The sequence below is a fragment of the Rhinolophus sinicus genome, linkage group LG12 (assembly GCF_036562045.2).
Source record: "Rhinolophus sinicus isolate RSC01 linkage group LG12, ASM3656204v1, whole genome shotgun sequence".
Taxonomy (NCBI): Eukaryota; Metazoa; Chordata; class Mammalia; order Chiroptera; family Rhinolophidae; genus Rhinolophus; species Rhinolophus sinicus.
Genome location: NC_133761.1, coordinates 20,401,589 through 20,423,152, shown reverse-complemented (window position 1 = coordinate 20,423,152; position 21,564 = coordinate 20,401,589). Strand labels below are relative to the sequence as shown.

The window sequence follows — 21,564 nt, the reverse complement described above, 5'->3', positions numbered from 1 at the left end:
TGCCCAATAGCAAGTCGTTTGAATAGCTACACATCAAATGCTGTCCACATGATGAGATAATTGCTGCTGTCAGTTTGTTTTCCCTGGATGTGACATCATGGAGTTTTGCTGAAATCCTCAGTACTAGAGACTGAACATGAGCACCCCCAAGTTCATATGTTGAAGTACTAGAGATTGAACATGAGCACCCCAAAATTCATATGTTGAAACCTAATCCCCAATGTGAGGATATTTGGAGGAGGAGACTTTGGAGGTGAATTGTAACCTTATAAAATATGCCCAGAGGTCTGGCCTGGTGGCTCAGGCGGTTGGAGCTCTGTGCTCCTAACTCCGAAGGCTGCCGGTTCGATTCCCACATAGGACAGTGGGCTCTCAACCACAAGGTTGCCAGTTCAACTCTTGGGGTCCCGCAAGGGATGGTGGGCAGCGCCCCCTGCAACTAAGATTGAACACAGCACCTTGAGCTGAGCTGCCGCTGAGCTACCAGATGGCTCAGTTGGTTGGAGCACGTCCTCTCAACCACAAGGTTGCCGGTTTGACTCCCACAAGGGATGGTGGGCTGTGCCCCCTACAACTAGTAATGGCCAATGGACCTGGAGCTTAGCTGCGCCCTCACAACTAAGACTGAAAGGACAACTTGAAGCTGAACGGCACCCTCCACAACTAAGATTGAAAGGACAACAACTTGACTTGGAAAAAAGTCCTGGAAGTACACCACACTGTTTCCCAATAAAGTCCTGTTCCCCTTCCCCAACAAAATCTTAAAAAAATAGAATAATGTGTGTGTATATATATATATATATATATATATATATATATATATATATATACGCACATGCCCAGAGAGATCACCTTCTGCCATATGAGGACATAATAAAAAGATGGCCATTTATGAACGAAAAAGAAGATTCTCAATAGACACCAAATTGTCTAGCATTGTGAACTCTGACTTGAGCCTCAAGAACTGTCAGAAATAAGTTTGTGTTGTATCTACGACATCCATTCTATGGTATTTTTCTTATAGTGGCCCCAATAGACTAAGATATCCCGGTATAGCTCTTTTCAGCTCATGGAATGCACTTGTCAATGATTACAAAGATACACTTTCTGTTGACATGTCTACACTCTTGGTGTAACTTTTATTCCATTATAATTTATGCAACAGCTAATGGTAATAATACAGGGGTCTGTGTTAGGCATTTGGGAAATCCAAGAAGAGTAGAAGATAGTCCCTATCCTCAAGGAAAGTGTGTGAGTGTGTGAGTGTGTGTATATGTATGTGTGGGGGGGGGTGAGTGGAAGAGGGCAGGAGGGGTTCAAGACAGAGAAAAGAGAAATAAGAAGAGATTTTTTTGTTGTTGTTCTTAATAACTCTAATACAAGGGGTGAAGAATTTTTCTGACTGGTCAATTCTCTTAGCCCTTTTCACACTGTAGCCATGAGTCTTTAAAAATATCACCTGATGCTGTATTTAGTATACCCCCTTTATTCATTTGCCCATGGTTTTGGTATTTAGGTATTAAGACAGGGAAGTACAAAAGAAAAGTTGGGGAGGTATCATCCCCTGGATATAGAGAATTTGCTCAAGGCAAATATCATATGTAGTAGTCTCATACCAAGAAAAGTGGAGCCTAGTTTTGAAAGAGTAAATTGTTGAGTAGTTAAAAAATAACATCATTGACAAAATAGCTTGCCAAAATATATGGATCAATGAACTGAGAGCAATAATCATAATTCAGAAGCATAATGAAAACTGACCTATCTTCTATGAAGATAGTATATATATATATATATAAATAAAACACTCAGATAAATTTATTTTTTAAATAATTACATTAACCAAAAAGTGTGTGTGTGTGTGTGTTTAAAATAAAAAGAAGAATCCACCAGGAATAGTATTATTAGCCTATACGACCATATATCTCAGAATGAGATTATACATTGCACATTGATTTTCCAGGAGAAATTAGAATTTCAAAGTAGAACCATGTTTGGATATCCAAAACAACACTTTTCACCTTCTTAAAGATGTTTGTTCAAACACAGTATCATCCAATTTCACTGCATACTCATAAAATTTCCAGTGGTATCTTAGGAATATAAGATTTTTTTCCATTTTTTATTTTGCAAATTTTCACTTAATTAATCTTTACAGTGTTATCATGAATCCAGTAATGGAACAGCAAAGCATGTGAGAGAAAAGGCAGGAAAAGGAATCACATGCCTGATAGAAGACAGGCATTTCTAACTCTCACAGTCTTATGCTACATAGATGAAAGGGGTGGATGAATAAATCAACGTCTCTTCCTTCTTTATGTAGATGAAATGAGGGTTGGAAGTTAACTCAGTGCCAGTAACTTCATTATTATCTCTGTTAGTTCTCTCAAATTTATTACATCCATTTCTACTTTCAGGTGCATTTATAGATAAGTGTGAAAATGGCACATGGAATACAATCTGTAAAAAAGTTCAAGTTCTTTTAACAGCCTTTAAAAACATAACAGCATGATAGTTCATATCTTTATCTGAATTATTATCAACTGGTTAAGTCCATATTTTGATCTCTATTGACCCTTGTTACACCACCACCATAAAGTTGCCAAGAGTGAAAAGATGCTATTTTAAAGTGGGAAAAATGCCCTTCACATGACTAAGAGTAAGACTGAGGGAGAAAAGACTACAACGGGGCAACAGAGAATGGTGCAGCAGATGGCAAGAGCAATGAATCTCTGAAATGTGAGTTTAAGTTTGCAGCTTAAATTTGTATTATTTTAGTACTTTTCATGTGATAAAACTGTATGCAGAACTTAATACTGCACACACTGTCCAATTACAGTGTATTCTGTATTGATAATTTTATCGTTCATAACTTTGTCATGAGTATTTCTTTGGATCCACAGGCTCAAGGTGAAGAGATGTAGCACACTTAAATTATTTTTAAGTTACTGAATTGCAAAAACTGTATGCTTTGTACTTCAGGGAAAGGAATTTTAAGAATGCTTTTCTTAAATCCTTTCATAGATAATTCCTTTTTTTGAGGATTACTTAGCTGTTGAATATGACTTTATAGACTCCATTTATTATGGAATAGAATATGACGATTGACTTTACTTTTTAGAACCTAAATATGGAAAGAAAATGAAAATTAAAAACACCATATACTCATGATTATTTCCAATGTTCAATTCAATCCTATAACCTAAACAGAATAGGTTGGACTGTTCCATACCTGGTTAAATATTTATCAAAGTGATGTATCCTGTGTTTGTCAAGTTACTCAGAACTTACACAATTATATACATAGGCTACGTTCATTCTCCTATAAAATACTTTCAAATATTATATTACATGGCTTTCTGTTAAATGAACGTGGTTTCCTTTTTTTTTTTTTTTACTATGTTTTCTGACTATCAGCTATTTAATCTTTTAAAATGTATTTAAAAAATAATTTGGTGCCAATTGTTACTCTCTAACACATGGATCAAATTTAAGAAATAGCAAAAAGCAGTTCACAGATGAGTAAAAAGGTAGCTAATAAAGTGTCTAAATGAAGATAAGTTGTCCCAGTTAGAATAGCTTTACTCAATATAAATTCCCTTCGACTGGGGTTTTTAAATAAATTCTTGACAATTTACCATGCCATGTATGTAATGCTATTTTTAAAGTTGGGTAAGACAGGCCCATTTTCTGATTCCTTCCCCTAGAGGGTCCTTCTCTGACCTTTCGGTAGCCCAGTGACATGCCTGCCTGGAGCCCGCATCCCTCCCACACTTCCCCTTTGAGATCCTGAACTAGTTTCAAGGCCACGGTGTGATAGGTACGGAAATTGGGAGTAAGCCTTACAACCTTCTAGAGTAAATACAAAGAGTAAAAATTGTCTAGTGAATTGCATAATGGAAAACAAACAATGGAATTGTATTTATATGTATTTCTCTTTCATTTTCTAGGAATTTGTTTTTCTTTCGTATCACAAAAGTATTGTTCAAGGTGGATGGAAAATAGAAACACATCTTTTATTTTACAGTTTGTTTGAGAAGTATTGTTCTATAACTCTCTGGTACTTGGTACCCTGGAATTCCTTGCTATGTGGACCTGCACAGGCCTTTTATCAAGATCCATATTTTCAGGGCTGTAACATATAACCCCCATGTACCTCCTTCGGCTCAGTGGGTAGTGTTTGCAGGGAAACGTGAGCGGTTTGAGCATGCAAGCTGAGAAGTCCACGTGCATCGTGAAGTATGAAGCTGAAGGTGGGAAGAGAGCGTAATCAGCGGCAGGCTGGGACTGGGACCTCACTTCACCATGCTTTCATACCCCCACAAAGTAATCACACAAGTACTAGAATTCAAAATTCAAACTTGTCCTTCCAGGTTGTTATGAAAGTACATTTGCTGAGGTAGGAGGACGGAATATACTGCATTGAACAATATATAGCTTGATTTATAACTTTTAATATTTAGACATTTGATATGTGAGTTTCCATTTGCAGTCTTACTTTGGGTCCCATAAATGCAGTTGGGAAAATTAAACTTGTTAAGAAATATGCTCAGGTGTCCTCAAATTTATATCAGCTATATATATATTTGATGGATACAAATCCAGTAAGTTCTCTTATCGCACAGCATTAGATTTCTAAGGGACTTTTAATCTAATTTCAACTCTGTAAAAATCTCTGGTAGCGAGTCAGACAGTTTATACTGAATACTTCGGAGAGGGTGCCACCTAAGTTCTCACAGTTATCCTTGCTCAAAGAAAAGAGTTGTGTTTTCAGAGAAGTGTCATTTTGTTTCTGAGGGAGAAAAGCAAGTTTGAGGAGCATGTCCTGATAATAGACAGATAAATACAGAAGGAAAATGGGAATTATATAGATTTAAAAAAATGAATAAATAACTTCTTAGAGTGAGGGAATCATAACAAGTGATGAAGCAGAACTGCTACACAAACTAAGGACAATATGACAACCGGAATATGAGAAGAGGAAAAATATAACTTTGTCTTCTCTCATTCTCCTACGAGAAGCAGAAGAAAACTCAGCTTAGTCTGTAAGAGCTGTTTCCATTTGACCATTCACAGGTTACAAGCGCACTTCTCATTGACATGTTTGTTCTTTATTTGGTCTCATGTGGTCAAACTAACTTTGGGATCATATTCAAAAAATCAGTTGTAAGCCTATTTCTGTCACTTAATCACTCCATGATTCTTGGTTCATTTGTTACTTGATCTTATTCATTCAATACAGGATTTAAAAAAATAATTTTAATTTATCCCCACCCGTCTTCAAATATAAAAGGAAGCAGCAGCATTACCTGTACTTGATAATGAGAATTTTGTAAAGGACTGCAAAAACACTAATAAACATGTTTACATATAAACATATATATAATATATATCAGCGGTGCCAAAAAATATGTACAAGTGGACACTTTGGTCAACGTTGCTTAAGCGGTAGTTTGCCATAATCAGAAGTGTCTGGATGCTGATGGTAACCACTTTGAGAACCTCTCGTAATTGCAGAAGTCAAACATGACTTATATTCATCTTTTGTTAACAGTATATAGGTATATATTATTACAATTTTAATAGATTTTTCCTTTGTTAAAATGTTTATTCATGTTTTTGGCACCCCTGGTGTGTGTGTGTGTGTGTGTGTGTGTGTGTGTGTGTGTGTGTGTATACAGAGGAATCTAAGGTCAAATGAGAATGGATTCTAAAATCCTCCAAGAAATAGGTATGCAGAAAGTACAGGAATGTGGCATGTTTACACAGGCTTGTTTCAATTAAGGAAGACTTTATATTTTAGATATTATATGGCTATATTTAAAACATGAAGGGGGGTTTCCTCTCAACACCAAAAAAAAAAAATGTACAGTAAAGTTTATTGCCCTGTTTCTTCTTATTTTGAGTCTGAAAAAACATATAAGATATATATGATTACAATAAAGTTTGCATCTAAATATTTTGCATGTGTGTGCTAGTCTCATAGTCTTATGGTTATTAAAATATAATGGGTTTTTTTCTTTTCTCCTTTTCCAAAGAGGTCGGAGCTTTATTTGAACATCGTTTTTTGTTTTTTTTTTTTAATTTATTGGGGTGACAATTGTTAGTAAAATTACATAGATTTCAGGTGTACAATTCTGTATTACATCATGTATAAATCCCATTGTGTGTTCACCATCCAGAGTCAGTTCTCCTTCCATCACCATATATTTGATACCCCTTACCCTCATCTCCCACCTTGCTCTTAGCTCTCTCCACTCTCACTGATGGACCAACTCAGACCCATTAATTGCACAGTCTAAAATGTAATGGTAAGAGAATGAAGTTTTCATTTGTTCCCACTGGAGATGAAGTATTCAATACAAACTCTGAATTTGATGATATAGGGAAATCCATTTGGGAGCTCGGTATTCTTTTGAAAAATAATATTTAATGATTGTTCTGTGTTATTAATATAACATTTTGTTCACTAAAGAGAATGTCAACAGGTATATCCTGATTTGTGATTGTCTTCATAATTTTTTAACGTTGGGAAAAAGTAAATTATATGGTTCAGCCATATTATTTTTTTAATATCAGAAATTGTACAAATTACTGCTTAATACCAGTAAATGTACTTTTTCAATTTTACTAGTTCTGATTGTTGGATATTTAAGTTAATAATTTTGATGTCTTCTTTCTGTGCCTTATTGGATTGCTGTAAAGATTTATCCATATTTTTTTTTGCCTAAAGTTGTGTGATATTAATAAGCTCACAAATCTTTAAAGGCAATGATCAAAGTAGACTATATTATCTATGATGTGAGATGCCAGTTGTACAAGATAACTTCTAATATTTGATCTGAAGCTGAAACACTAACTTTTGTTTTGTGGCAGACATAGGAAAAAAGCCTCTTAATTAACTGGCTAGCCAGTCTGCCTATCCTTGCACATGTATTGAAGAATCTAAACCTAAAATCCAGTCCTTTATCCTAGGCAGAAAAAAGAAAATATGTCTGTCTCAGCACATACACATTTCATCGTTTCATTTCTGAAGTATATATGATGTGATCTAGCCAACATGTGGAAAGATAGGTCTCAAAATGTGTGGGACCAGTCACCAAATTTGCCATATGTCATTAATGTCCAAGAGACTTCCACTTTTCTAAAGGGACAGATACAATTCTATTTGAAAAATAGTAAGTAACACATTTAATGATAAAACCAAATTTTGTGTTGTGTCATATCCATAAATGGCTATAGGCCTAGGCAGGCAATGCAAAGGTTCTCAAAAGCTCAAGTGTGAACCAATACAAGGATTAGTGGCCAAGGAGAACACTCGCTAAAGGGGATACGAAGATAGTTCCAGCCAACTTGTGCTATGTGATGAGCCAGGCCTAGCATCGTCAGTGTGTTTAAAGAAAACTACAACTTTAGATTTTTTTATATGTAATTTTCAGTTCTTTCAAACCCTATACCTCCAAAACAACAACAAAAAATGTACCCACTGATCAGATTAGCTCTATGGCTGCCAATTTCTAATACAATATTACAGTGTAATGAAATCTAAGTTATCAGGTATTAAACCATAAGGAAATCTAGGAGGAAGTGTAGATTATTTCTGGAAGATACTAGTCTAATATAGTAAAATGCTTACTAAGCTCATCATTCTGATAAAAATGTTGAGCCTTTTTAAAGGATGGGAGAGGGGAAGAAAAGTGTTACAAACGATTTGAACAACACAGCCAATCATGTAGAACATGTAAAATACTGACCCTTTTGTCCATCACATTAGGAAATACAAAATTGAACTGTAGTAGACTCAGAGATAGCCAACAAAGTTGTGGAGATCGTTGGTATGAGTGTTGTGGGGAGAGGAAGAGGTTGAAGGAGAGGTCAAGTGTGCATGAAGACAAGTAAGAAGAGTGGGGATTTTCTTTTTTCTTTCTTTCTTTTTTTCTGTTTTAGTTTTACTTATTTATTTTTCTCCTGGAAAGATAAGAACTAGGAAAAATAATATCGGGGCCAATAATGTACACCTAAGGTAAACCCTTGGCTTTATTACAGGAGACCTTGTAAAATTAAAAAAAAAAAAAAAGTGAAAAAAGATAAAAGGATGGCAGAAAATTAGCTTATCTTTAGTAAATATACACACTAAGAAATACAAACATGATCAGCACATCATATCTAGGAATTGTTTATGCTGAAAATAAATTTTAAAATCGTTATATAAGGAATTTTCAAACTTGGGTATGCATAAAGATCCCCTGAGGAATCCATTAAAGTGCAGATTTTGGGTCCAAATGCCAGACATACTGATTCAACAAGTCAGGTATGGTGGTCTAAATATCTACATTTTAAAAAGTAAACCAGGTAATTGTGATGAAAAATACCCCATTTTGAGAAATACTAGGTTGATAAAGCCTGAACTGCAAATCAAAAGTTATGAAAGGAATTCTGAGAGAAAGCAAACCCTAAGATTTTGAGGATTATAGCAGAGAAAGAAATGTACTTTCCCTGAAACATTTTTTCATGCCATTATCAGAAGCAGATTATTGGAACGAATAGCCCAAGGACCTGGCAGTAAATAAGTTCCTAACATTTCCCTTTTTTTCAGTATATGTTCATTCTTCTAGCTCATATTAAGAACCATATCTGGTCTGTTTTAATTATCCCAACTCTGAGATAACTGAGGCTTCATGTTTCATTTCTAAATACTTCAAGTTTCAAACCACTGATAAACACTCAACCCAGCATCGTGATAGCTAGGGATGATTTTGCCACCAATAAGGGAGCAGAACCCATCAGGCTGTATGTCCCTGGGATCAATTATATATTTGTTTTCTTCAGTCTGTTTTAAAGTTCAGGCTGGTAAAAGTGTCTTCCAAAGTAAGCTCCAATCAAATACTCTGCAATGTCACTCTAGGCCTCCATTTCCAAAGGGCTCCTGTCTGGCAGTGGATTCTAAAAAAGTTTTGTTTGGATCAAGTACCTTCAGAAGGATGGTATAAATATATTCAAAGGAGGCAGAGTGTTTTGAGAGGGCTTAGTGGCAGTGTGTTTTTTTATTGTAATACATTTTATTTAAACATTCACTGTATTATTTGATCACACCTTATATATTAAAGAAAACAAAACAGAATCATTGAAGAAGGAGTAATATACTATATGTAGGTGGGTGATAATAACTAAGGTACTATGTTTATTCTGTTGGAGAGTAATGGGAGATCAATTAAAAAATAATAGTAAGGGTAAAATTTCATAAAAACTTGATAGGCGATGTCAAGAATGAAATATTGAGAACTTACACTTGGAGCACTGTCCTGGGGTCTCCAACTTCGCCCCCATCACCAATTGTCAAAGTATCATAGCCAATCTCCAGATCGAATTCTTCAAAATTTATCTGGATAACCTAGCAATAAACAGAAATACACACCTCAAATATATAGCATTACACAATAAAAAGAAAACGAAAGCAATGGCATAAAAACATTTTGAAATAGTATGAAATTCATAGTATGAAATTCATACTATGACAGACTATGTCAGACTATTCCTAAAGGTCAACTATAATTATCACACAATTTTTATTTGTTACATTGTACCTTCTGTAATAAATTTTCAATGAAATGACATGGCTTCTGTTTATAGAATACTCTTACTTGAAGCATTTGAAGCATGATTAATGCAAATCTACTTTGAGAAAGCTTTATAAAAAGTACATGTAGGTGGAGAGTGGTTTTTCCATACACTTGCATATATTTCTTTATAAAGCTAACAAAGAAAAACACATCATGCTATTTCCGTTAAATAGAGAACTTAAAAAATTTCAGAGCTAAATTTGAATCTCGATCATCAGATTTAAAGTTATCGGGGGTGGAGTCCAAGATGGCAGCCTATGAAGATCCTGAACTTACCTCCTCCCACAGACACACCAAATTTACAGCTACATATGGATCATTTCCCTCTGAAAATAATCTGAAATCTAGATGAACTGGTGTTCTCCATAACAAACGATAAAAAGACCACATCAAGTTGGTAGGAAAGGCAGAGACATGATCTCGCAAAAAAATCATCCCTGGCATGGTGACACGCAGTAGGGAGGGATCTCACCAGATAGGCACTTCCCACAGATGAACAAGGGGTTGAGATTCCATATCTGGCACCCCCAACTCCTGGAAGCTGCACTGGAGAAATAAATCCCCAAAATATCTCGCTTAGAATACAAAGCGTAATACTTTGCAAGTATTACACCTTTATGAAAAACTTAGTATTATTTCTTACTAAAACATACTCATGTATTCATACATTGTTTATGCTCCTATGCAGATATCCATTATTTAATTAAATTGTGATTCTTAAATTAGGAACCTAATACAATATTTAAAATAATGTAATTAATAATCAGTACAGGAAGAAATTACATAAATCCCGTCCTATATACAATAATTCTTTGAGCAAAGATTAATTTATAATACTGTATTATTCATCACCAGGTAAAGAAAATGGATGTGAGGGTACCAATATTACTAGAAAATAAAGAAAAAAGGTATCTCTTTAATAATCATCATAGCTACTTGTTACTTTAGTATCATGAAAATAAATTCTAAAAAATGAGAGATTTCATAGCCCGGCTTTTTAAGGTTTATAACAACATCTTTTTATTATGACTATTTTAAAAATTATTTTATATTAGCATTGACTAAAGCAATTGTTGAGTCATTTTAAACATAATATATATATATATATATATATATATATATATATATATATATATATATATAATTTGAATTATTCATTTTATATGACTGCAATCAAAATAATCTCTTTTCCTCATCTACATTGAGTTAAATATAAACAATTTCAATTATTAACTGCCTTTCAATAGGGATTTAGATTGTTTCCCCTTTTTTCTATTATAAGCAACATGATTATGAGCAAAATTAAACATTTTTTGGTTCAAATGTACAAGTATACCTCTAGGTTATATATTTAGGAGTACAATTTCTGGATAATGACAAAGCAAAATTTCAATTTCATAATATTGTGCTATATGATTTTTCAAAATTTTTTACCAAATGCTCACAACTTGTGTACATTAAATTTCATTATTTCTACTAATCTAGAGACTGTAAAAAAGTGATCTTTTTTGCATTGTTTTCATTTTAATTAACTTGCATATCTTTTCATATGTTTGTCATTTATGTTTCCTTTTCTGTGATATGACTATTTGTATTTTGGCTATTTTTCACTACAACAGTTTTTCTGCTTGTTATTAATTACAGGAATTCTTTCTTTCTTTTTTTAAACTTCCATAAACGTGTTTTTCTGTTTTGTTTTGTTTTTCTGTTTTTAAAGATTTTATTGGAGGAGGGGAACAGGATTTTATTGGGGAACAGTGTATACTTCCAGGACTTTTCCAAGTCAAGTTGTCTTTTCAATCTTAGTTGTGGAGGGTACAACTCAGCTCTAGGTCCAGTTGCCTTTGTTAGTTGCAGAGGGGGCAGCCCACCATCCCTTGCAGGAGTCGAACCGGCAACCTTGTGGTTGAGAGTCCACACTCCAACCAACTGAGCCATCTGTACACCTGGGAGCTGAGCGGCTGACTTCATTCTAGTTGTGGAGGATGCAGCTCTCTGGCCCATGTGAGAATTGAACCGGCAGCCCCGTTGCCCAGAGCTCTAACCAACTGAGCCACTCATCTCCTCCCAGGAATTCTTTATATCAGTGATACCCAACAGTTTTCCATTATAGAACATGTAGAAAATAATAGACACAATGAGGTGAGCAGATGAGGCTGCTTGCAATGGAAGGTTTCACCCAGCCCCAGCCCTGCCTCACAGATATTCTAGTTCAACCTGTAACTCATTTCTAATGTATCATTCATAGTAAACCATTGAGCCTGTCTCACCGGTTGAGAAGATCAGCTTTATATAGTTTGGATACTAATCCATTACATGTTATCAGTGTTGCAACATCTTCTTGAAGTTTATAGCCTGCTTTTTCACTTGCTTTGTTAAATCTTTTGATGAAAAGAAATGATTAATTTTACTAAACTTGGATTTGTTAATCTATTATTTTTTAAGTAGCACTTTTACATTGGCCTATGACCCAAGGTCATAAAGATATTTTCTTCAAACTGTAAACTTTGGGAATCGACTGTTATTGAACATATAAAGTAGGTATATATGGTAAGCAGAATTCTAAGTTGGACCCTAACCATGTAGGTGAGCGATGCAACAACTTTCCCTTGATTGTGGGCAAAACCTATTAATATAATTGGGTATGAATCCCATAATTATTCACATTATATGGATAATATAAAGTGATATTACAGGTTTACAGATGTAATTAAGGTTTCTAATTAGCTGAGTTTAAGTTAATAAAAGAGGAGATTATCCTGGGTGGGCCTGACCCAGTCAGGGAAGTCCTTTAAAGAAGATTTAGCAGTGAGAAACAAGATAAATCAGAAGAGATTCTCTCCTGTTTGCCCTTGAAGAAACACACTGTAGTGTCGTGGATAGTCCCAGGTGGCAAGGAATAGTGGGTGCCTTTAGAAACTGAGAACATCAGTCCTATAACCACAATAACCAAATTCTTCCAGCAATCAGTAAGCTTGGTTTTACAGACTCAAATGAGATCACAGCCATGGCCAACACCTTGATTTTATTCTGGTGAGACGTTCAGGATTCAGTTAACTCATACCTAAACTCTCTTCCCAGGGAAAGTGTGAGATAACAAATTTATTGTGTGTAATGCTGCTCATTTTGTGTAATTTGTTAGGTAACAACAGAAAACTAGCGCAGCATCATTTTTTTTATTAATGCCAATATGAACAAGCAATTGAATCAGTACCTTAATTGAATAAATAGACTTCTTTTCCCCAGTGATCTCAATGGCAAACTGACATATATAAAGATTCAATATATAAGGCTGCTGGCTTTGGGGCTCTAGAGTTTGTTCTCTTGATCAGTTTATCTGTCCCTATTAACCAAGCCTATTAACCAAAACAAATAGGCTTAACTATTTTTCCTGTAAAATAAGACTATCTTATAAGACAGACACTTCATTTTTTAATGCATATGTTAAAATATGTCTTTGTTGTTGTTATTTTAAATGGTATACATCTATATTTTCAACTGTTTGCTATTGGTATGTAGAAATAAAATTTATTTTTGCTTATTGATCTCATATTTAAGCAACTTTATAAGCCATCCCTGTTATTTAAAAACCTTTGTAGTTTATTTTTATTTTTCCATATAACAAGCATATCTTCTGTAATTAGCAATTTAAATTCTTCCCTTTAAGCCTTATGTTATATTTCTTTTACCTTAGCTGCATTGAATTCTGGTATAATTTTTATTAGAGTAGGTGATAGTCTCACTAAATTGTACCTCATTTAAAAAGTAATGCTTCTAATGTTTCACCATTAAAAATATTATCAAGGTATATATACTTTATGAAAATAAGGAATCTATCTTCTCTTAGTTTTCCTTGATTTAGTATAAAAATGTACTGGTATCATTAAATATAGTTGACAAGTGTACACTTTCATTTCTATTACGGAAGAGGTTCTATAACCTATTTTTTGAAAGTTAAGTAAAACTATTGTATAAAAACATCTGAGCCGACTTTTGGAGAGCACTGGTTGATATATTACTGCTGTTTTATTTTATAATTGTAGACCTACTTTTGTTTTTTTCTTGAGTCAATTTAAGTAAGTTTAATTTTCCTAGAAATGTTTCAATGTTGAGAAAGAACAACCATATTGTTATTCACTTTCTTTTAGTCTATGCTGGGTCTGCTGTTTTGTGTTGTTTCTATTTCTAATATTAATTAAACATATGTTCTCTATTACTGTTTACTATTTTTATTGAAGTAAATATATATAAAAGAAAACTTGCAATTTTAACCATTCTAAGTACACAATTCCATGCATTACTTACACTTACAATGTTGTACAAGTATCACCACTGTATCCAAAAGTTTTTTTATCATACAAAGCCAAAAACCCATTACCATTAAGAAATAACCACCATTTTCTCTTTTTCTCCTACCCCTGGTAACTTCTAGTATACTTTGTCTCTTAAATTTGCCTATTTAGATATTTCATATATGTGTAATCACACAATATTTACCTTTTTGTGACTGGTTTATTTCACTTAGCATAAGATCTTTGAGGTTCATTCACAGCTTAGCATGTATCAGAACTTTATTCCTTCTTATGGTGAATGATATTCCACCATATGCATAAAACTTATTTTGTTTAACCATTACTCTGTTGAAGGACACTTGGTGTGTTTCTATTTTTTGCCTATTGTGAATACTGCTGCTATGAAGATTGGTGTACAATTATCTGTTGGAACCTGTTTTCAATTATTTGGGGTATATACCTAAGAGTAGGATTTCTGGATCATATATTAATTTTATGTTTAACTTTTTGAGAAACTGCCAAACTGTTTTCCAGACCTGCTGTAATGTTTTAGATGTTCTGCAGCAATGCATAAGGGTTCCAATTTCTCCACATCAACACCACTTGTTATTTTCTCTTTTATTTTTATTATAGCTATCATAGTAGGTTGAAATTGTGTGGGTATCTCATTGTGGTTTTGATTGCATTTTCTAATGATTAATGATGTTGAGTGTATTTTCATGTACTTATCGGCCATTTGTCTATCTTTTTTGGAGAACTAGCTATTAAAGTATTTTACTTATTTTTAAATTGTTATTTTTAATTGTTTCTGAGATGTAGGAATTTTCTACAGATTCTAGATGTAAATCCCTTATCAGATATATGCTTTGCAAATATTTTCTCCCATTGTGTGTGTTGTCTTTTCACTCCTGTGATAATTTCCTTTGATGCCCAAAATATTTTAATGTAATAAATTCCAATTTATTATTTTTTTAAAAAAATTTTGTTGTTTGTGTTTTCGGTTTCATATGTAAGAAACAATTATCAAGTCAAAAATCACGCAAATTTTCCTTTGCTTTTCCCTAAGAACATTATGTTTAAACTCTTAAATTTAGGTCATTGATCAATTTTAATTTTTGTAGACACTACAAGTAAGGATTCAAGTTCATTCTTTTTCATGTAGTTATCCAATTTTCCATTTGTTGAACCAACTGTTCTTTAGCCATTAAATGATCTTCGCACCTTTGTCAAATAATTGACCATAGATGTGAAGATTTATATCTGAGCAATCTTAGCTTTTGTTGACCTGGGAATTTCTTGATTTCTCCTTCATTCTTGAAGGATAGTTTTAACAGATATAGAATTCTTGCTTGACATTTTTTTTTCATCCTTCAATATGACATCCTACTGCTGCTTTCTTTCATTTTTTTAATAGAAATAAGCTACTAATATATTTTAAGGATTTTTTGTGTATGATCATTCACTTCTTTCCTGCTGATTTTCAAGATTCTCTTTGTGCTTCCCTTTTAACAATCTGACTATAATTTGTGTAGGTATGGATCTTTTTGAGTTTATCTTGCTTGAATTTGTTGAGCTTCCTGAATGTGTTGATTTTGTCTTTCTCAAATTTGGGAAATTTATAGTCATTGTTTCCTCAAATATTCTTTCTACCCCTTTTTATCTTGTCCTTCTGGGACTTCTATAATACATTTATTGGCTACTTGATCATATCGCTCAAGTCCCTTATGCTCCTTTCACTTATTTTAGTTCATTTCTTTTCTTTCTAAGACAATTTATTGTCTTAACGTTTACTAATTCTGTCTCCTGCCAGACTGAATTTGTTATGGAAAGCTACTAGTTGTTTTTCTTTTCTTTTCTTTTTTTATTTTATTTTAGTTATTGCATTTTACAGCTCCAGAATTTCTGTTTGGTCCCCTTTTTTATAATTTATATACTGCTATTGATCCTCATTTTTTTCATATAACGTTTTTATGGTTTCCTTTAATTCTTTGTTCATGTTCTTTGAGAATAATGCACTTGTTTAAATTTTTTGTATAATAAGTTTAATGACTGAACTTTTTCAGGGATAGTTTCTGTCATTTTATTTTGTTGCTTTGCCTATTTCTTTGTATGTTTTGTGACTTTTGCTGTTGTTGTTGGTGGTGGTGAAAACTGGAGCTTTGGATATTATAATGTGGTAATTGTAGGATTCAGATTCACTCCCTTCCCCAGGGTTGGCTGTTCCTGATTTTTGAAGTCTTAACTTTTGTTCATTCAATGGGATTTGACAGGGATATATTTAAACTCAAGGAACTTAATTATTACCCATTTTAGTATGTTTAGGCTACTATAACAAAATACCATAAAGTGGGTGTCTTATAAATAAGAGAAATTTATTTATCACTGTTCTTGAGGCTGGGAAATCCAAGATCAATGGGCTGGCTGCTTTAGTGACTGGTGAGAGCAAGCTTTCTGGTTCACAGAACGCCATGCTTTTCTGTAATTTCACATGGCTGAAGCATCTAGAAGATCTATGGCATCTCTTTTATAAGAGCACTAATTCCATTCATGAGAGCCTCACTCCCAGGACTTAAGCTCCTCCCAAAGGCCTCATCTCCTAATAACAATACATTGGGCATTAGGATCTCAGCATATAAATTTTAAGTGGATACAAACATTCAGACCATAGCAACACCTCTCCCAGTCTTTGAGGAATGGCTCAATCTTGGGGCACTCCTTCAATACTTAGCCAAACCATTTACAATTCTGTCTGAAACTTTACTTGTTTGCACTGAGCTTACAGATCAGCTAGTGGTAAAAGCTTAGGGTCTTCTCAGGTCTTTCCTGATCATGTGTCTTGTCCTTGGATATGGACTTTCTAATTTTCCACCACATACTGAAGGACTTTCAAATGCCTTAATTTCCCAAAGTAATTGTTATTTCTAGTGGCTCATTTATGGTGGTTTGCTTCCCTTACTGTTTAGTAAAATAATAATGAGCCCATATTTATCTGCTTAACCTTTAAAAATCCTGAGGGCCAAAACTGGGTATAATTTTATTTATTTCCTGCTTACTAGATCCAAGGGTCACTACCAAGCTGGGGCCAATTTAATATCCTCTGGGTTTTTTTTAGCTAAATGCTAAAGTTTCAAGTTTAGCTTCTTCACCTATTGATCCAAGAAGACTATGCCCCAAACTTCATCTTCTAAATCCAGACACTCATTGCTATCTGCCCCAGGGAAAACCAAGTTTTCTTTCCATTTAATCTCCTATTTTCATTTCATCTCAATGTCTTTTCATTCTGTGTGTGTGTGTGTGTGTGTGTGTGTGTGTGTTTGTGTATGCGCGCATGTGTGTCATGTATGCATAGTCTTATAGATTTCTTTTGTTTTCTTCGGAACCAGAGATGCACTGATTTTTTTTTCTCTCTCGATATTTCAGTGGTAGGACCTCTCACAATACCCCATCTGTTATCCTATCAAAAGAAGAAATCCCATGATCCACTTTATCCTAAACCATTTCACAATATATCCATGAGTGCACTGCATTTAAAATTAAGGAATGTCTCCTTTTGTATGGCTTGAAAAGTCTAATAGGCTAACAGATAGAAAATATGTGTCTAATATGTGGCTGACTGATTGATTGCTCATGCTATGACAAACCCTTGATATTTATTATTGTATAATCATGTCCTAAAACATTTGGACACCCATTTAATGGTGGACTTTATTTTGCCTGAATTGTAACTGAGATTCATGTATGTATATATGCAATAATGAGAACTCTATTCATTTTAAATTAAGTGATGGATTAATTACTAACTAATCCATATACTTTCAGATAAGCATTTAATCACTGAGCTGTCACTTAAATTTTAGACACTTATAATTCTTGAATGCGTTCAATGACACCCAATCACTGAGAAGCTAGAACAGTCTGATTGAATTTGTAGAACACACTCATTTTAATTTGATTCATTGATTAATTTAAACATTATTACTTGGATAGTTCTTTAGAAGTTAATTCTATGCATTAAGAAACAGAAAATAACAAAAACTATATTTATCTCAACTGGAGACAATAATATAAATAAAGCATTATAGTAAAACTCAAAAATAGTATATTGAGATACTTCCAATAGAGAAAAAATATATTTAGCATAATATATAAATATAATTTGGGATAATGAAAAAAACAAAAAACAAAATCTTGTTTGTGCAAGAATATAATGGGAAACATCAGGATTGTGACATAAAATTTTACTTTTATGGATTCTCCTATAACACGGAGTTGACCAAATAGCCATTTTTCATCCCTTTATCTTTGTATTACGCAGAAATAAAATTGAAAAGTAATAAAATATTAACAAATACTCATCATGTAGTATGAATGCTTTTCTACATGTTTAGTTAATACTAAGGCTGAAATATTTAGGAGGGAATCAGGAAGAATATAATGCTTATTCACAGAGAAAAAAACATCATACATTTTACATCTCTTACTTGCTTCTAACCATAGGTGGGTGGAAAAGAAAGCAACATTTATATTATAGGACTTCTAAACAAAATTGTGATAATAAAATATGCCCCTGAAATGTAGAAATAATTTATAACAGTCTTGATTTTTTTTTAAACCAAATAAGCTGCTCTTTTGGCTTCCATTTTTAGAGTGGTAATTCCAAATGGCTTATATATAGTGCTGATTATTAAGGATTATTTAAAACTTTGAAGCTAATAATGTAGTCAGTTAAGAATAATCTCATACATTTTAACACCAGCTTTCCAGAGTGAGAACTCTATAAATAGTATTAAACATTAAGTGTTTAATAGATCCATTTCCCATAAGGCTCAAGACATGGATTTGCATAGGCTATCTTGATATAACAGGTATAGAACTTATGTTACATAATTTTCATTCTCTGCATTATTCACAGGGGGTTTAAAATGATGATTTCTATAATACATCAATATATTTTATAGTGTCATGTGGAATTCACACTTAATTATAAACTTGATATCTGTTACCTATGAAATTTTAAAATTGACAAATATTTAAAATGTGTAGGTCACTGGGCCCATTACTACACATGCTTTGCTTTATTTTAACCCTAAAAATACATGTATTATATATTTGTACATTAGTTTGGCCACTCCGCGCCTGAATATCCTCTTTCTGTTTGAAGAACTAGGAGTCTTGAGAAGAAGCACAGCATACTTCCCAGTATGGTCAGATGCTCTATTCCCCATGATTAATTTCATTCAGAGTATAGACACATGATCTAAGCTTCAGCAACTATGGATTCTGGCAGAGGGTGGCAAAAGCAGCAGAAACACCTGATTTTAGGTGTAATCGTGGTTGTAATACGAAATTGCACTTACGTCCTAGAGCAGCATTATCCAATTAAAATAAAAACAACAACAACAAACAAACAAACTTCCCAAAAGTCAGAACTAGAAGCCTTAAGAGATGAAATGAATTCTGCTACATTCCAGGCTAATCAGGAATGCATTCCACTCCCAGAGAAGTCTTGACCAATATTGTCTAGCAGGCTATAATACTGTTCTATGAATCTGTGACCTATGTGTAATTTCAATACTCTCTTCTTCTGAATGGGAATTTTTATGATGATTATCATATTTGTTTTCTATCATTATGTATGGGATGTGGCGATTAACGGTCTTTTGGCCACAGGTCTCCAGACAATGAGGAACAACGCTGGAAATAATGGAAAAGCCAGTGATACACTTGGAGATTCTAGACTTGTTGACTATAGTAATTGGCTGAGATTTGGGGTTTTCTCCACTAATGTAGACAGAGAGCATGATTCTAGTAGTCTTTTTGAAAAGTGAATGCAGAGGAAGAAAATATGTCTATAAGGAAATTTGACAACCAAAGGAGAAGACTGACAGAAACTGACCAGCCTCCCAACAGCCCTCTTCCTTATTCAGTGCGGATCTTTTTCTTTTTAACAGGGCATGTCTTTTATTCAGCTATATATCTTACTTTGTACATCCTCATATTTTAAGGATTGCTAACCCTATTATTAAGGTCCTTGGACCTTGATACATACATACATGCAAACATGCATACAAAAAATGCATATGCATTTTAAAAAAGGAACAAGCTGTATTAAAATTATAATACTCAATATATACTGATAACAAAAATGAATACAAGTCATGTTTGACTTCTGCAATTACAAGACGTGCTCAAAGTGGTTACCATCAGTGTAATTTTAATACAGTTTCTTTCTTTATTTCTTAAAATGTGCATACATTTTTTTTGGCTTTGAAGGAAATATGAAAGCTAATGAAATTTCTCAGTATCTCTTGAGTATCTGACCCCTGTATTAGGCTTTTGTACTAATATAACTAGTACAGAATTCAAATTAACCCTGATGATGTGTAACTGAACAAATTAATGATGGTTTAATATCAATGCCAAACTATATTTATTATTGAGACATAACAATATAGCTAAGGGCACAGACAAAGACTAGAGTTTTAAGTCTCATCGCTGTCACAGAATATTATATTATTTGGAGAAAGTCTCTGATATCTATAAAAGCGTATTTATAATGTATATTTTAATACCTCTCAAGATTGAAGTAGATATTAAAGTTTGCAAAACAACACATACGATGTTTCATACATAGTTGACCCTCAATAAATGGCAGTTATAATTATCTAGAATAAGTTAATCATCATAAAATAGATGTTTACATCTGCTCATGATAAATCTGGAGGACGTAGTTTTTTTTTTGGCAATCCCACTATGATTTAAAGAGAAGAATTTCATCCCCGAGGTCTGAGGCTAGAAACTGCTCTTTTCTGTAAGTAACCTTTTCCATTATGTTCATTTTAGAATGACAATAATTCACTTGGATATTAACAAGATGAGGAACTCCAGAATTTATAATATATGCATAAGTATAAAATATACCAAGTTTAATTAAGCTTAAGGTATGCAAAGCCATGTTACACAATCAACTTGACTTGTAACTGAAGCACTTCCTTTCCATATACTTTCCAGAGACCTTGACAGTCATAATACAATGGGGAGACAAGACATAAACAAGAACAATACAGAAGTCTGTGTTAAGCACTTTGTGACATGGGCACACAGGGTTACATGGAAGTAGAGATGAGAGTCACCCAACATAATTGGAGTGTAAAAAGGAAAGATTTATTCAAGGAGAGGATCCCTAGGTGGAGCAATGGAAGTAATGATGGGAACTGGGAAAAAACATTCTAGGCGAAAGCATGAAAAATGGCACAGTGGAAAGAAACATTCTTCTTGTTTCTGCTATATAAACTGTGAGACAAGAAATGATGAGAAGGAAAGCTAAAGATGGAAGTAGGAGCCACATATGTTAAGGACGTTGAAATTTATCTTATCAATGAAGAGCAGCAAACAATGAGTTTTGAAAAAATTATTCACAGGGTTGCATTTGCATTTCACATGCTTACACTGGCATCAGGAACAACCTGGATTTGAAGGGGAGCAGGGCAAGGACTTGAACTTTGGCTGTGGAAGTAGGGGTGAAGAGTGGACTTAATCACGATTCCTTTATCTCCACCCCAAAAATGACCATAATCATTTATTTTCTCTTTTACTGCTTCATACATAAGAAAAGCACTATTCAAAAGTCTTCTTAAAAAACTATGCTTCACAGA

At 33.7% G+C, this 21,564-nt stretch overlaps 1 protein-coding gene across 6 annotated transcripts in view; it reads right to left on the bottom strand.

Annotated features, from left to right (window-relative positions):
• CSMD3 (CUB and Sushi multiple domains 3) overlaps positions 1 to 21,564 on the bottom strand; it is a 1,090,811-nt gene that overhangs the window by 508,982 nt on the left and 560,265 nt on the right. For all 6 annotated transcript variants that reach the window (XM_074316364.1, XM_074316366.1, XM_074316365.1 and 3 more), the window contains one exon: positions 9,285 to 9,388. In XM_074316364.1, coding sequence (XP_074172465.1) covers positions 9,285 to 9,388 — 104 coding nt within the window. The remainder of the gene's footprint in view (positions 1 to 9,284; positions 9,389 to 21,564) is intronic.